General features: G+C 44.2%; 2 protein-coding genes across 4 annotated transcripts; one reads left to right on the top strand and one right to left on the bottom strand.

The window, feature by feature from the left end:
• The first annotated feature begins 585 nt into the window (after nt 1–585).
• Nucleotides 586–9,511, top strand: rhbdl2 (rhomboid, veinlet-like 2 (Drosophila)). Of its 2 annotated transcripts, none has more exons than XM_047806561.1 (8): nt 586–966; nt 1,454–1,680; nt 2,579–2,727; nt 2,826–2,938; nt 4,296–4,396; nt 4,781–4,841; nt 5,128–5,189; nt 8,101–9,511. In XM_047806561.1, exons 2-8 carry the CDS (start codon nt 1,462–1,464, stop codon nt 8,281–8,283), a joined length of 888 nt encoding a protein of 295 aa, XP_047662517.1. In that variant the 5' UTR covers nt 586–966; nt 1,454–1,461; the 3' UTR covers nt 8,284–9,511. The 2 variants fall into 2 exon arrangements, with proteins under 2 accessions (XP_047662517.1, XP_047662516.1); XM_047806560.1 differs by having other exon boundaries at nt 587–966; nt 1,449–1,680.
• Nucleotides 9,275–13,752, bottom strand: LOC113637318. 2 transcript variants are annotated; one of them, XM_047806558.1, is made up of 6 exons: nt 13,464–13,752; nt 12,763–12,966; nt 11,844–12,052; nt 11,515–11,716; nt 10,579–10,829; nt 9,275–10,420 (listed from the first exon to the last, which is right to left on the bottom strand). In XM_047806558.1, the coding sequence occupies exons 2-6, from the start codon at nt 12,932–12,934 to the stop codon at nt 10,343–10,345; spliced, it is 912 nt and encodes a 303-aa protein (XP_047662514.1). In that variant the 5' UTR covers nt 12,935–12,966; nt 13,464–13,752; the 3' UTR covers nt 9,275–10,342. The 2 variants fall into 2 exon arrangements, with proteins under 2 accessions (XP_047662514.1, XP_047662513.1); XM_047806557.1 differs by having other exon boundaries at nt 12,763–12,952.

The raw sequence follows: 13,752 nt of genomic DNA, 5'->3' as shown, positions 1-13,752 counted from the left end.
TTTAATTCATTTCTATAGCGCTTTGAACAGTTCCACTTGTCTCAAAGTAGCTTTACAGATGTATGGAAACAGAAGAGAGAGAAGAAATAAATAAATATAATAAGAAGAAATAAGGATAAAAATACTTAAATGCATATATACAATTAAAGTTTAAAATTAATTTGAAAAAAAAAATTAAAATTTAATTTAAATAATTTAAAATTTTAAGTACTATATATCTACAGTACCTATAGGTTAATTATTCATTCATTCATTCATTCATTCATTCATTTTCTACCGCTTATCCGAACTTCTCGGGTCACAGGGAGCCTGTGCCTATATCAGGCGTCATTGGGCATCAAGGCAGGATACACCCTGGACGGGGTGCCAACCCATCGCAGGGTAGGTTAATTATTATTATTATTATTATTATTATTATTACTTGAGTCATTAACAATAAGTAATGAGTTACAAACTGAAAAGGAGAAAACAACTCATTACTTCTCATTCGAATGTATTTCACACATCCTCTACAGAAGAGCTGGGCGCAATGCGTTACTGATGACAAACAAACAACCAGGTGTTAAGTAAATTCCTGCACACACTGCAGTCCTACCTGTGCACTGCTTCCGGATCGTGACGTCACTCAGGTGTGGCACAGCAGGGAATGGCGTCTTCGGTTTTTTACTCTCTTTGTGTTCTGAGATTGTTGAAGTGAATAAACAAGAGGGGAGCTGCAGGGTTTAGGGAATGTTGATGCGGAAGGAAGAGCTGATTAAAGCTGGATCTCTATCGCGATTTCCCTCTTGAGCGTGTGTGTTTGTGTGTGTGTTTGCGCGCGGTTCAGTACACACTCCAGAGGGTCTGAGCTAGAACACACTGATCAGATCCACAGCACGTTTTTCTTCCCCATATTCAGTCTCACACCGATCGCACTCGACTCAGAAAAGTCTCACCTTCTAGAATAGGAAAGAGAGGAAAAAGTCGGTGAGTAAATTTACTGGAATTTCAAATTTCTTTTACCTTTCAGTTTCCAGTTAAAAGTTTTTCTTTATACGAATTTGGAGCTTTTACAGAAAAGAACGAGGGGAAAGTGTAGAAGGAACTTTAATAATTATTCTTTAGGTTCTTCCGATAAAATATACAAAGTCTGTGTGTGTGTGTCTGTGTGTGAGAGAGATGTGTTTATATTCCTATTTCCTGTACACAGGACAGCAATACAGAGTAAACCGTGAGCACAAAGTTCTAGGAAATATTTTCTGTATAAAGTGTGTGTGTGTGTGTGTGTGTTTGATCACACTGTTCTATGAAGGATTTGCTGTATAAATTGTGTGTTTATAAATAAATATAGTGTTGCTTTGGCCATTTCCTGTATGAGTATTTACAGGATGTGCATTTGTGTTCAACCCCCTGCCCCCCTGCCCCCCACACCCAAACACCACACACACACACACAAACACATGTTGAAGGTTAGGGTTTGAGATGGCGAGCGTGGATGTGGAGGCGAGTGAAGCGTTTCCTGTAGAGAGAGACGGTGTGGATGTGGAGGAGCAGGAGGAGAGCAGGGAGCTGGGATGCCATGATAGGTTCCACGTGTCCGTGTCCAGATGGATGCTGCCAGAGGACCTGCGAGAGACTTATTTGGAGAGAGCAAACTGCTGCCCACCGCCTATCTTCATCATCCTCATCAGCATTGGAGAGGTAAAACAAACCTTTACACGGTTTCGACACACAAAAAAACTTCATATGGATGCTTTTTTTTTTTTTTAAAAAAAGACAAAACTGTTAACATTATAAAATACTTTCCATTACATAAGTAAAAAATATATAACTAAATCAGATGATTTATTTGATGATTTATTTCTACATTTATAGCTGAGTGAACAAACATTTAGTGAATTTCTATAAATTAATAATAATAATAATAATAATAATAAACCAGACTATACACTTTTTTTTTTAACTGGGTTTACTGTCAGGTGTAAAATGTTCTGTATTTATCAGATCACACACTGACCCTGAGTATTAAGAATAAACAATTTCATTGCTCCTGAATTCTGTTAAACCGAGAGGGGGATTTGGGGTTTAGTGTCTGTGTGAGCAGTTTATTTTCAGTGAGTTTTGAGTTTTAGAGGGAAAAAAGACATGAATTACGACATTCAGCACACACAACCAAAAAACACACAGTTTTTAGACTCTTTCACTAAACACACACACACACACACACACACGCACACAGCAGTAACAGTGTTGACTGTTCAGACAAACAACACAGTGTTTATTCGTTTTGAACTGTAAAAGCATTGTGTGTCACTGCAGTCTGAGGGTCTGAGGATGGCTTTTAAACAGCATAAACATTTTAAACTTGTTTATTGCAAAAAGTAAAAGGTTTAATATGAAGATGCATTTTTTTCAATTGAAAGCATCTGCACATTTTTATATTTTATTATAGAGCATCACAGTTTGTGTCTCTTTCACTCTCTCGCTCTCATCATTAAAATAAATCAGCCATTTAACTGAAATTAAGAGGAAAGTGTGTGTGTGTGTGTGTGGATAAACCGTAATGAATATTAATAACCTTTTCTGTGTCATGTGACAGTTGGCGGTTTTTATTTATTATGCCGTGTGGAAGCCACAGAAGCAGTGGATAACTCTGGATGACGGAATCTGGAGGAGTCCATTAATTTATAAACCTGACGAGCGTGAGGAGGCATGGCGTTTCCTGTCCTACATGTTCCTACATGCTGGGTAAACACTTCCTTTCTTTGACATGAGTAGTGTTTGTTGTTTTGTTTGTTTTTGTTGTTTCTGTGATTTCGTGCTTTTGCTTTTATTCTCCTCTCCAGAGTTCAGCACATCCTCGGAAACCTGATTCTCCAGCTGCTCCTTGGGATCCCATTAGAACTGGTTCATAAAGGGTTTGAGGTGGGGATGGTGTACCTCGGCGGTGTTCTTGCAGGTCAGACACGGGTAGAACCTAGGTCTCTCTCTCTCTCAGACACAAGACACTTTCTGTTCATCTTTCATTAGAAAAACTCTGTATTGTCAATTTAACTCTGTGTGTGTGGCTGTCTGTCTGTGTGTGTGTGGCTGTCTGTCTGTGTGTGTGTGGCTGTCTGTCTGTGTGTGTGTGGCTGTCTGTCTGTGTGTGTGTGGCTGTCTGTCTGTGTGTGTGTGGCTGTCTGTCTGTGTGTGTGTGGCTGTCTGTCTGTGTGTGTGTGGCTGTCTGTCTGTGTGTGTGTGGCTGTCTGTCTGTGTGTGTGTGGCTGTCTGTCTGTGTGTGTGTGGCTGTCTGTCTGTGTGTGTGTGGCTGTCTGTCTGTGTGTGTGTGGCTGTCTGTCTGTGTGTGTGTGGCTGTCTGTCTGTGTGTGTGTGGCTGTCTGTCTGTGTGTGTGTGGCTGTCTGTCTGTGTGTGTGTGGCTGTCTGTCTGTGTGTGTGTGGCTGTCTGTCTGTGTGTGTGTGGCTGTCTGTCTGTGTGTGTGTGGCTGTCTGTCTGTGTGTGTGTGGCTGTCTGTCTGTGTGTGTGTGGCTGTCTGTCTGTGTGTGTGTGGCTGCCTGTCTGTGTGTGTGTGGCTGTCCTGTCTGTGTGTGTGTGGCTGCCTGTCTGTGTGTGTGTGGCTGCCTGTCTGTGTGTGTGTGGCTGTCTGTCTGTGTGTGTGTGGCTGTCTGTCTGTGTGTGTGTGGCTGTCTGTCTGTGTGTGTGTGGCTGTCTGTCTGTGTGTGTGTGGCTGTCTGTCTGTGTGTGTGTGGCTGACTGTCTGTGTGTGTGTGGCTGTCTGTCTGTGTGTGTGTGGCTGTCTGTCTGTGTGTGTGTGGCTGTCTGTCTGTGTGTGTGTGGCTGTCTGTCTGTGTGTGTGTGGCTGTCTGTCTGTGTGTGTGTGGCTGCCTGTCTGTGTGTGTGTGGCTGCCTGTCTGTGTGTGTGTGGCTGCCTGTCTGTGTGTGTGTGGCTGCCTGTCTGTGTGTGTGTGGCTGCCTGTCTGTGTGTGTGTGGCTGCCTGTCTGTGTGTGTGTGGCTGCCTGTCTGTGTGTGTGTGGCTGCCTGTCTGTGTGTGTGTGGCTGCCTGTCTGTGTGTGTGTGGCTGCCTGTCTGTGTGTGTGTGGCTGCCTGTCTGTGTGTGTGTGGCTGCCTGTCTGTGTGTGTGTGGCTGCCTGTCTGTGTGTGTGTGTGGCTGCCTGTCTGTGTGTGTGTGTGGCTGCCTGTCTGTGTGTGTGTGTGTGGCTGCCTGTCTGTGTGTGTGTGTGTGGCTGCCTGTCTGTGTGTGTGTGTGTGGCTGCCTGTCTGTGTGTGTGTGTGTGGCTGCCTGTGTTTTTTAGGATCATTAGCGAGCTCTATCTTTGACCCCTACAGCGCCCTCGTCGGAGCTTCAGGAGGAGTTTACGCCCTGATCGGAGGTTACTTCATGAACGCTGTAGTGGTGCGCTCTTTATTTCAAATTATTTTGTAATTCTTTGGCAATTTTCAGCTTTCAGTTTTTCATGTCTGTAAAATGTCTAGAAATGTCTAAATATCTGTGATGGAAACAGCTTAAGCATCACGGTTTGATTCATTTTGTCCACATGTGTGCAAAAGAACTTTTGATTCATTTGAATCTCCTGACAGAACTGTTTCAATATGATTCACTTGATTCGTTCCTGTTTTGTAGATCAGTTTGCTTTATTCACTGAAACAAATTCAAAGCACATAGATTTTGTAAAGAAATATTTATTAAGGTTTTAAACTAATTCTACTGATAACTTCAACGTCAGAGTTATGCATTATGTTTACTTCGTGTATTTACTTGCTCTTTTTTCTCCTACAGAACTTTAGAGAGATGATTCCCCTGCTTGGAGCTTTCCGCATCCTTGTCATTGTCCTCATCGGTTGGTTTTTGTTACACACTTTAGCCTTTCTGCATCCAACACTATGATGATAATTACAGCTAGATAACTGATCTGAATATTCATCAGAGCAGAGCTTAAGTAAAATTGGATCAGCCAATTGCACACGTGGTCATGTGACATCCTCAATCCCATCACTGTGATTATTGTTTATATAAAAAAGGCTTTAATTACACTATTACTTAGCTAATGAACACAACAGTATGTTAAATGTTCATTGTTTTTAAACTTGTGTTGTATGTCTGTGTATTTTGTGCATGTTGTGTAGTGGGCACAGACGTGGGCTTTGCTCTTTACAGACGCTTCCTGAGTGACGCTGCAGGATTAAAGGTGAGAATTTCACACTCTATGTCTCTGGTAGATTTTTAAAAGATCAAAGTTTTAATATTCAAATCACCTTTAAATGAATATGCAAATGAATCTGACGGTGTGCGGGCGAGTGTGATGGTGGGCGAGTGTGACGGTGGGCGGGCGAGTGTGACGGTGGGCGGGTGTGACGGTGGTTGGGCGGGTGTGACGGTGGGCGGGCGGGTGTGACGGTGGGCGAGTGTGACGGTGGGCGGGTGTGACGGTGGGCTAGTGGGCGGGTGTGAAGGTGGGCGGGTGTGACGGTGGGCGGGTGTGACGGTGGGCGGGTGTGACGGTGGGCGAGTGTGACGGTGGGCGAGTGTGACGGTGGGCGAGTGTGACGGTGGGCGAGTGTGACGGTGGGCGAGTGCAACAGTGTGACGGTGGGCGACGAGTGGGCGAGTGTGACGGTGGGCGAGTGTGACGGTGGGCGAGTGTGACGGTGGGCGAGTGTGACGGTGGGCGAGTGTGACAGTGTGATGGTGGGCGACGAGTGGGCTAGTGTGACGGTGGGCAGGTGTGATGGTGGGCGACGAGTGGGCTAGTGTGACGGTGGGCGGGTGGGCGAATGTGACGGTGGGCGAGTGTGACGGTGTGACGGTGGGCAGGTGTGACGGTGGGCGAGTGTGACAGTGTGACGGTGGGCAGGTGTGACGGTGGGCGAGTGTGATGGTGGGCGACGAGTGGGCGAGTGTGACGGTGGGCGAGTGTGACGGTGGGCGAGTGTGACGGTGGCCGAGTGTGACGGTGGCCGAGTGTGACGGTGGCCGAGTGTGACGGTGGCCGAGTGCAACAGTGTGACGGTGGGCGACGAGTGGGCGAGTGTGACGGTGGGCGGGTGTGACGGTGGGCAGGTGTGACGGTGGGCGAGTGTGACAGTGTGACGGTGGGCAGGTGTGATGGTGGGCGACGAGTGGGCTAGTGTGACGGTGGGCAGGTGTGATGGTGGGCGACGAGTGGGCTAGTGTGACGGTGGGCAGGTGTGACGGTGGGCGACGAGTGGGCGAGTGTGACGGTGGGCGAGTGTGACGGTGGGCGACGAGTGGGCGAGTGTGACGGTGGGCGGGCGGGTGTGACGGTGGGCGGGCGGGTGTGGCGGTGGGCGACGAGTGGGCGAGTGTGACGGTGGGCGACGAGTGGGCGAGTGTGACGGTGGGCGACGAGTGGGCGAGTGTGACGGTGGGCGACGAGTGGGCGAGTGTGACGGTGGGCGACGAGTGGGCGAGTGTGACGGTGGGCGACGAGTGGGCGAGTGTGACGGTGGGCGAGTGTGACGGTGGGCGAGTGGGCGAGTGTGACGGTGGGCGACGAGTGGGCGAGTGTGACGGTGGGCGACGAGTGGGCGAGTGTGACGGTGGGCGACGAGTGGGCGAGTGTGACGGTGGGCGACGAGTGGGCGAGTGTGACGGTGGGCGACGAGTGGGCGAGTGTGACGGTGGGCGAGTGTGACGGTGGGCGGGTGGGCGAGTGTGACGGTGGGCGAGTGTGACGGTGGGCGAGTGTGACGGTGGGCGAGTGTGACGGTGGGCGAGTGTGACAGTGTGACGGTGGGCGAGTGTGACAGTGTGACGGTGGGCGAGTGTGACGGTGGGCGAGTGAGACGGTGGGCGAGTGAGTGGGCGAGTGTGACGGTTGGCAAGTGGGCGAGTGTGACGGTGGGCGAGTGTGACGGTGGGCGAGTGGGTGGGCGAGTGTGACGGTGGGCGAGTGCAACAGTGTGACGGTGGGCGACGAGTGGGCGAGTGTGACGGTGGGCGAGTGCAACAGTGTGACGGTGGGCGACGAGTGGGCGAGTGTAACGGTGGGCGAGTGTGACGGTGGCCAAGTGCAACAGTGTGACGGTGGGCGACGAGTGGGCGAGTGTGACGGTGGGCGAGTGTGACGGTGGGCGAGTGCAACAGTGTGACGGTGGGCGACGAGTGGGCGAGTGTAACGGTGGACGAGTGTGACGGTGGCCAAGTGCAACAGTGTGACGGTGGGCGACGAGTGGGCGAGTGTGACGGTGGGCGAGTGTGACGGTGGGCGAGTGTGACGGTGGGCGAGTGCAACAGTGTGACGGTGGGTGACGGTGGCCAAGTGTGACGGTGGGCGAGTGCAACAGTGTGACGGTGGGCGACGAGTGGGCGAGTGTGACGGTGGGCGAGTGTGACGGTGGGCGAGTGTGACGGTGGGCGAGTGTGACGGTGGGCGAGTGTGACGGTGGGCGAGTGTGACAGTGTGACGGTGGGCAGGTATGACGGTGGGCGAGTGTGACGGTGGGCAGGTGTGACGGTGGGCGAGTGTGACGGTGGCCGAGTGCAACAGTGTGACGGTGGGCGACGAGTGGGCGAGTGTGACGGTGGGCGAGTGTGACGGTGGGCGAGTGTGACGGTGGGCGGGTGTGACGGTGGACGGGTGTGACGGTGGGCGAGTGTGACAGTGTGACGGTGGGCAGGTGTGATGGTGGGCGACGAGTGGGCGAGTGTGACGGTGGGCGAGTGTGATGGTGGGCGACGAGTGGGCGAGTGTGACGGTGGGCGACGAGTGGGCGAGTGTGACGGTGGGCGAGTGTGAAAGTGGGCGAGTGTGACGGTGGGCGAGTGTGACGGTGTGACGGTGGGCGAGTGTGACGTGTGACGGTGGGCGAGTGTGATGGTGGGCGAGTGTGACGGTGGGCAAGTGAGTGGGCGAGTGTGACGGTGGGCAAGTGAGTGGGCGAGTGTGACGGTGGGCAAGTGAGTGGGCGAGTGTGACGGTGGGCAAGTGAGTGGGCGAGTGTGACGGTGGGCGAGTGGGTGAGACAGAGTGTGTGTGAGTGTCTGAGCCTCACTGGTCTCACACACTTGTGGTGCTGATTCGGATTTGTCACCTTCATGACTGATGCTTGTCACTGAGTCTCTGTATTTTGACACAGGTGTCGTTTGTGGCTCATATCGGTGGAGGAATCGCAGGAATGACCATCGGCTACGTGTTCTTCAGTAACTACAACCGGAAACTCCTGCGAGATCCTCGCTTCTGGTTCTGCATCGTGGGCTACACCGTCTTCCTGCTCTTCGCTGTCTTCTTCAACATCTTCCTGTCTCCGGCTCCTCGCTGATAAAACAGTGGAGCTGAGACGTGGGAACGCAGCCTTGTCTGAATCTCCATCAACATGCTGTTTACAGACGTCCTCAGGTTTAATGCTGAGAAATCAAAGACTAAAAAATACACAGAAATCTTTCAGATAAATGTCATTTGAATAAAAGTCAGAAAATAGTTTTAGTGCTGTTTGAAACCTCACTGCTACAGGACATGAACACCACATGGACCTTTAGTGAGCTTTTCATTCTATTTCATTTAATTTATGGTGCTTTTCCATTTTTGGGGGATTTTCAGGGTTTTTAGGGTTTTGTTTACAGTTTAGTTTGTTAATTTTTTACAGAATCAGCAAGCACACGTTTTTCTAAATTTTCTAATGTCTGTGTGAATGAGCTGTTACTATAGAAACGAGAAGGTATCAGAGCGAGTGCCTTAATATAAGTGTTGTTAGAGAGAATTAACCAACACCAGACCACCAGTTCAGCACTTAGCATTATATTATTATTATTTATTATTATTATTATTATTATTATTATGTAGTCATAATTCAAAACCATATTATTTTGTAGTCATAATTCAGATTAGTGTGGCACGCAGCCAGACAGAAGTGTTTTGTGTGTTGGTGTAAGACTGTGTGGGGTTAAGTTTCTGGGTTGTTGATCAGAACCTCAAGACCGCAAAAGCTACAACTGCTGGGCCATTGAGCGTGACCCTTAACCCTCTGTGCTCCAGGGGGTGCTGTACCATGACTGACCGTGTGCTTTCACCCCAACTTTCAAAAAGCTGGGAAAGATTTCACTGTACTGTAATGTAACGAGTGTCAATAATAAAGGCTTCTTCTTCTACTATAAAACATTATAAGGATCTATTGTGCCAAAAGTACAAATTTCAAATGTTCACAGATTCTTCTTTACTGATCAGCGGAGACCTGCGTGCCAGTGTAGCTAACAAGCAATGGAATATTATAGCCTTAAGCATTTTGCGTGTGTGTGTGTGAGATGAGTGTGTTCTAATTGAAGTCTCAGGTGTTTGTTGGAAACATTGATCTTTAATCTGATTACAAACCTGAACGATATGAAATTATCGTTTTAATTTATGGATTATGGATTGTGTTTGTGTTTATTTCCTGTTTTTATGCTGTTACTTTAAGGGGAAAATTTACATGGTTTTTGATGGAAATATTAGAAACCTGTTATTTGTACAGTTTGAAGTTATTTTTCATTAAAAGCCATTTTCAAACTTTAAAACTTGTTGTATTCACTCATTTTAAAATCACAAGAATAAAGAACAGAATAAATTGTTTTTATAGCAGTGATGTATTAAAAAACTCTACAGTTCATAATGTAATATTTAGAGTTTTAAAAGAAAAGTAAGTAAATGTTCCTCACAAAGCTCAACACAATTTACACAATTTTCCTTTAAAGCTAACAAATTTATATATACAATTTTATTTTAACACATTTCTGTATTATAGTTAGTTAAATATGTATATAAACTCGTGTCTATTTCTAAACCCTATCTATTCTCTTCACTCTGTAATGTTCAATAAAATCCATTGATTTAACTTTGTTTGCTTTTTACAAGAAGTTTGATTCTCTAAATCAATAATGAACCATATAACATGAAATGACAGAGGAAACAATAACCATTATAAATCCTAATAAAAGAGTTTAACCTACATTATTGAATTATCAGTTTATATGAAACAATGCAATCAAAATTCACAACTCATTTCATCTCTAATAATTACAGCATAGAACAAAAATCATCCATCAGCAGTCTCTGTGTCCAACAAGGACATTTCAACATAAAACAAATGACAAAAACAACACTTTATTTAGTGATGAAAAGACGTTGCTCTTTATCTTTACACACATTTCAAACACATTTATATTTAAGGCTTTAAGTGCATTTAGCTGAACACATGCTAACTTTCAATCAGAGTGGTGAATGTGTGTGTGTGTGTGTGTGTGTGTGTGTGTGTGTGTGCGTGTGTGTGTGTGTGTGTGTGTGTGTGTGAGTGAGTGTGTGTGTATGTGTGTGTGTGTGTGTGTGTGTGTTTTACAAGTGTATTAATGTCACAATGAAAAATTTTCTGTTTCTTCAAAATCATCAAATAACAGTTTCATTAGATCTTCCACGTTTCTGTCTTTGTCCTGTGAAAAATATGATATTTATTAATTATATTTCTTAATATATTGTTAATATACCATATATCCGAATTAGATTTGATATGAATCTCTAGTATATCAATAGATTGTGTTCTGATTGCAGTAATTCACATGAACACATTGAGAGAACTGAAATTTCTTGCCTCCAGATCTCCATAAAAAAGCTCCAGGGCAAAGTGAATGCAGTTATAATGCAAGAGTTGATATTTTGGGCTTTGGATCATTGCTTCTGCGACTCTTCCCTGGAATGAGTCAGAGATTCCTGTCTTCTTCCTATAAACTGCAAATTTGCTGTGTGTGAAGCCTTTAACGTTCACTTTGCTGACGAGACCTTGACAGGAAGTGGATAAGGAAGAGACTGCAGCACTGATCCCAAAGGACCCAGGATACAAGGCTGGAAAAAAGAAATCACACTGATAATATAATATAATATAATATAATATAATATAATATAATATAATATAATATAATATAATATAATGCTGGAGAAAAGAAACGTTGTGTGTGTGTGTGTGTGTGTGTGTGTGTGTGTGTGTGTGTGTCCAGAGAGAGAGAGAGAGAGAGAGAGAGAGAGAGAGAGAGAGAATGTGTGTGTGTGTGTGTGTGTGTGTGTGTGTGTGTGTGTGTAGAAGGCTCTAATTTAAAAAGGAATAACAAAATGCGCAAAACTCACACAAATCTTCCTTCTACTTTTTACACACACAATTTTACAATCCTGAGACAATTATTTGAGAAAATAACATGTTAATCGTATTAAGATCGTCCACATACAACAAGTGCCAAATTCACTGAGCTCCTAGTAAACACACAGCTGACTGTAAGGATTTCGCTGTCTCCACCTAGCGGAGAAATAGAAAATGACCCATTACAGTAAACAACCCCAAAAGAAGTGTAAACTCCTTCCTCTGTCCTGAAGATGTGGGAAACCTTAAAGTTCCAGCTTTACCTCTGACTATCAGCCCTGATGTATTGATCAGCACAATACATTTCTCTTCACAGGAATCACACTGATATAAAGAATGCTTTTAATCTATTGTGTGTGTGTCATGTGGACATTTATAAAGACATGTAGAGTTTACGTGTGAAGTGAATAATCTCCTGTCCACTTTCACAGCAACACACTCCAGCATGGTGATATCCTATTTCACTCATTGCACTTTCCACGATAAACAGATCCCCTAACTTTGCATTTCCAGGATAACTGTCAGAGAATTTTTTGACAACTTTGAAGCCCCTTGGTTTAGTGCCGAGTCCAATATTTATGCAGTCCTGTACAGTCGGCTGAAAAACAAACAAACCATGAGTCAATTGAAATGCTGTTTAGTAAAGAAAAGAAAAGGAAAATTATGCACTATGAAGACAAACAATGAAAAGATTACCTTTTAAACAATGAAAATGGGAGTTTTACCTTTAGATCAACTTCAAGAAGATCCATGACAAAATCAATACAGTTGTATCTGCTTAAACTGTACTCTGGACCTCTGCTCATTGCTTCAGTAACATTTTCTCTGAATGAATGAGGGATTCCTCCTTTCTTCCTATAGACTGCAAATCTGTTTCCTCTGGTGAACGTGTGCACATTTACCTTCTGTACCTCTGTGCTGATGAAAAACTTTTCTGTAAAAAAAACATCAACAAAAATGACTATACACATAATACCATATGATGCATCACAGAAGGACTTCCATGATAGAAACCTGCGAGCGACAAGGTAACGCCACGGCACAATGAACACTTAAATCTGATTGGTCAGAGGGTGCACATTATTTCTGGACAGCAAGAAATGCAGTTCCAGCTTTAACACGATTATATTTAACCTTTAACAGGTTTATATCCATGCACTCACTATGATATATTATCGTTTCTGTAGTAACAGCTCATTCACTGGGACATGTACAGCACACAAACCACTGCTAAACTGATTAAATGTGTGTGTTGTGGAAGGAGTCTCCAGTGTCAGCCTTAACAATTGAAGTTTTCCTACATCCTCATGTCAGAGGAGTTTACACTGTATACTCTGACAAGCTGCAATTTTATTTTATTAAATTTAACATAGAGAATAAAGAGGGACTTCTGATGGAAACACTCTTTATAAAGCTTCTATAAAGTAAGGAACAAAAAAAACCAAACACACAGCTTTAAATATAATCGTAGGCATGTTGTTCTTTATTTAAAAAAAGTTTTAATTGTTAAGTTGCTGTAGTGTAAAAGGAATAAAACAGTGTTGGATGTTAGAACAAAATAATCAACTTTCGGGTGTTAATAGTATCACAATTAACAATGTGTGTAGTTATATGATATTCACGACGAAGTAGTGTACAGATTACTTTTCAGCCGAATGATCCGTGTGTCTTCGACACAGTAAACTCCAGCATCGATGCTCCATTTATGATGTTGCACAATGAAGATGTCTCCATTTTGCACATCTCCAGTGTATTCCTCTTTGTAGTTTTTCACAACTGTGAAGACCTTGGGTTCCAAAATGAGTCTCATCTTCATACTCTCCTTTGATTGTGCCTAAAACAAACACCCTAAATATGAGGATTTCAAAAATAAATTACAGGAAACCAGAGCCATACATTTCAGCACATTTTTTTATGAGCTCTCAATGAAGAGTGTGATGGTGATGAAGTTAAGGGCAGTGACGTGTTTGAGACTGAAGCCTGTGGTTTAAACAAATCATCACCAAAACATTCAGAAATAGTCCCATCTTCGTGTCTTCACTTCTATATTAGTTCATCTATAGCTACTTCATACTACAACCTTCAACATCATTAGTGTCTAAATGAACAAATTTGTCTATTTAATTTTATTAATCATTAAAAATTTGTTTGATTAATTTGTTATAAAAATTTTTGGTGTGAACGTTTGTCCCTTGTTACTAAAATATCCATGTGATTATTTTAAATAACAATATTTACAAATAATTTATATGAATAGTTTAGTATAACAATTTATCAATAAAAATATGAAAATTAATCAACTAAAAATATAGATTCAAATATTTCAGGAAGAAAGCAACACTCACCATCTTTGTTCACCAGCACTCACCATCCAGTGAGTTCACTAATGTGTCTGTAATACGTTTTGGTGTCACAGGAAGTTATATATTAATTTTTATATGAAAGGATGTGGTTTTATGTGGTTTAAATTTAAATCTGTAGTCTGTTCGTGTCAGCGTGTGGCAGGTTCCTCTTTTTGTCTGTGTGGATATTTAACACAAATCTGTACTGTAATTACTCAGACTGTAATCTTTATTCAATTTCACTGAATTATTCAATTCAATTTGTGTACAGTGTCACAAAACAACAACAGCC

Source organism: Tachysurus fulvidraco, chromosome 22 (assembly GCF_022655615.1).
Source record: "Tachysurus fulvidraco isolate hzauxx_2018 chromosome 22, HZAU_PFXX_2.0, whole genome shotgun sequence".
Lineage (NCBI taxonomy): Eukaryota > Metazoa > Chordata > Actinopteri > Siluriformes > Bagridae > Tachysurus > Tachysurus fulvidraco.
Note: the sequence above shows the minus strand (reverse complement) of the source record. Positions and strands in the feature narration are given on the sequence as shown.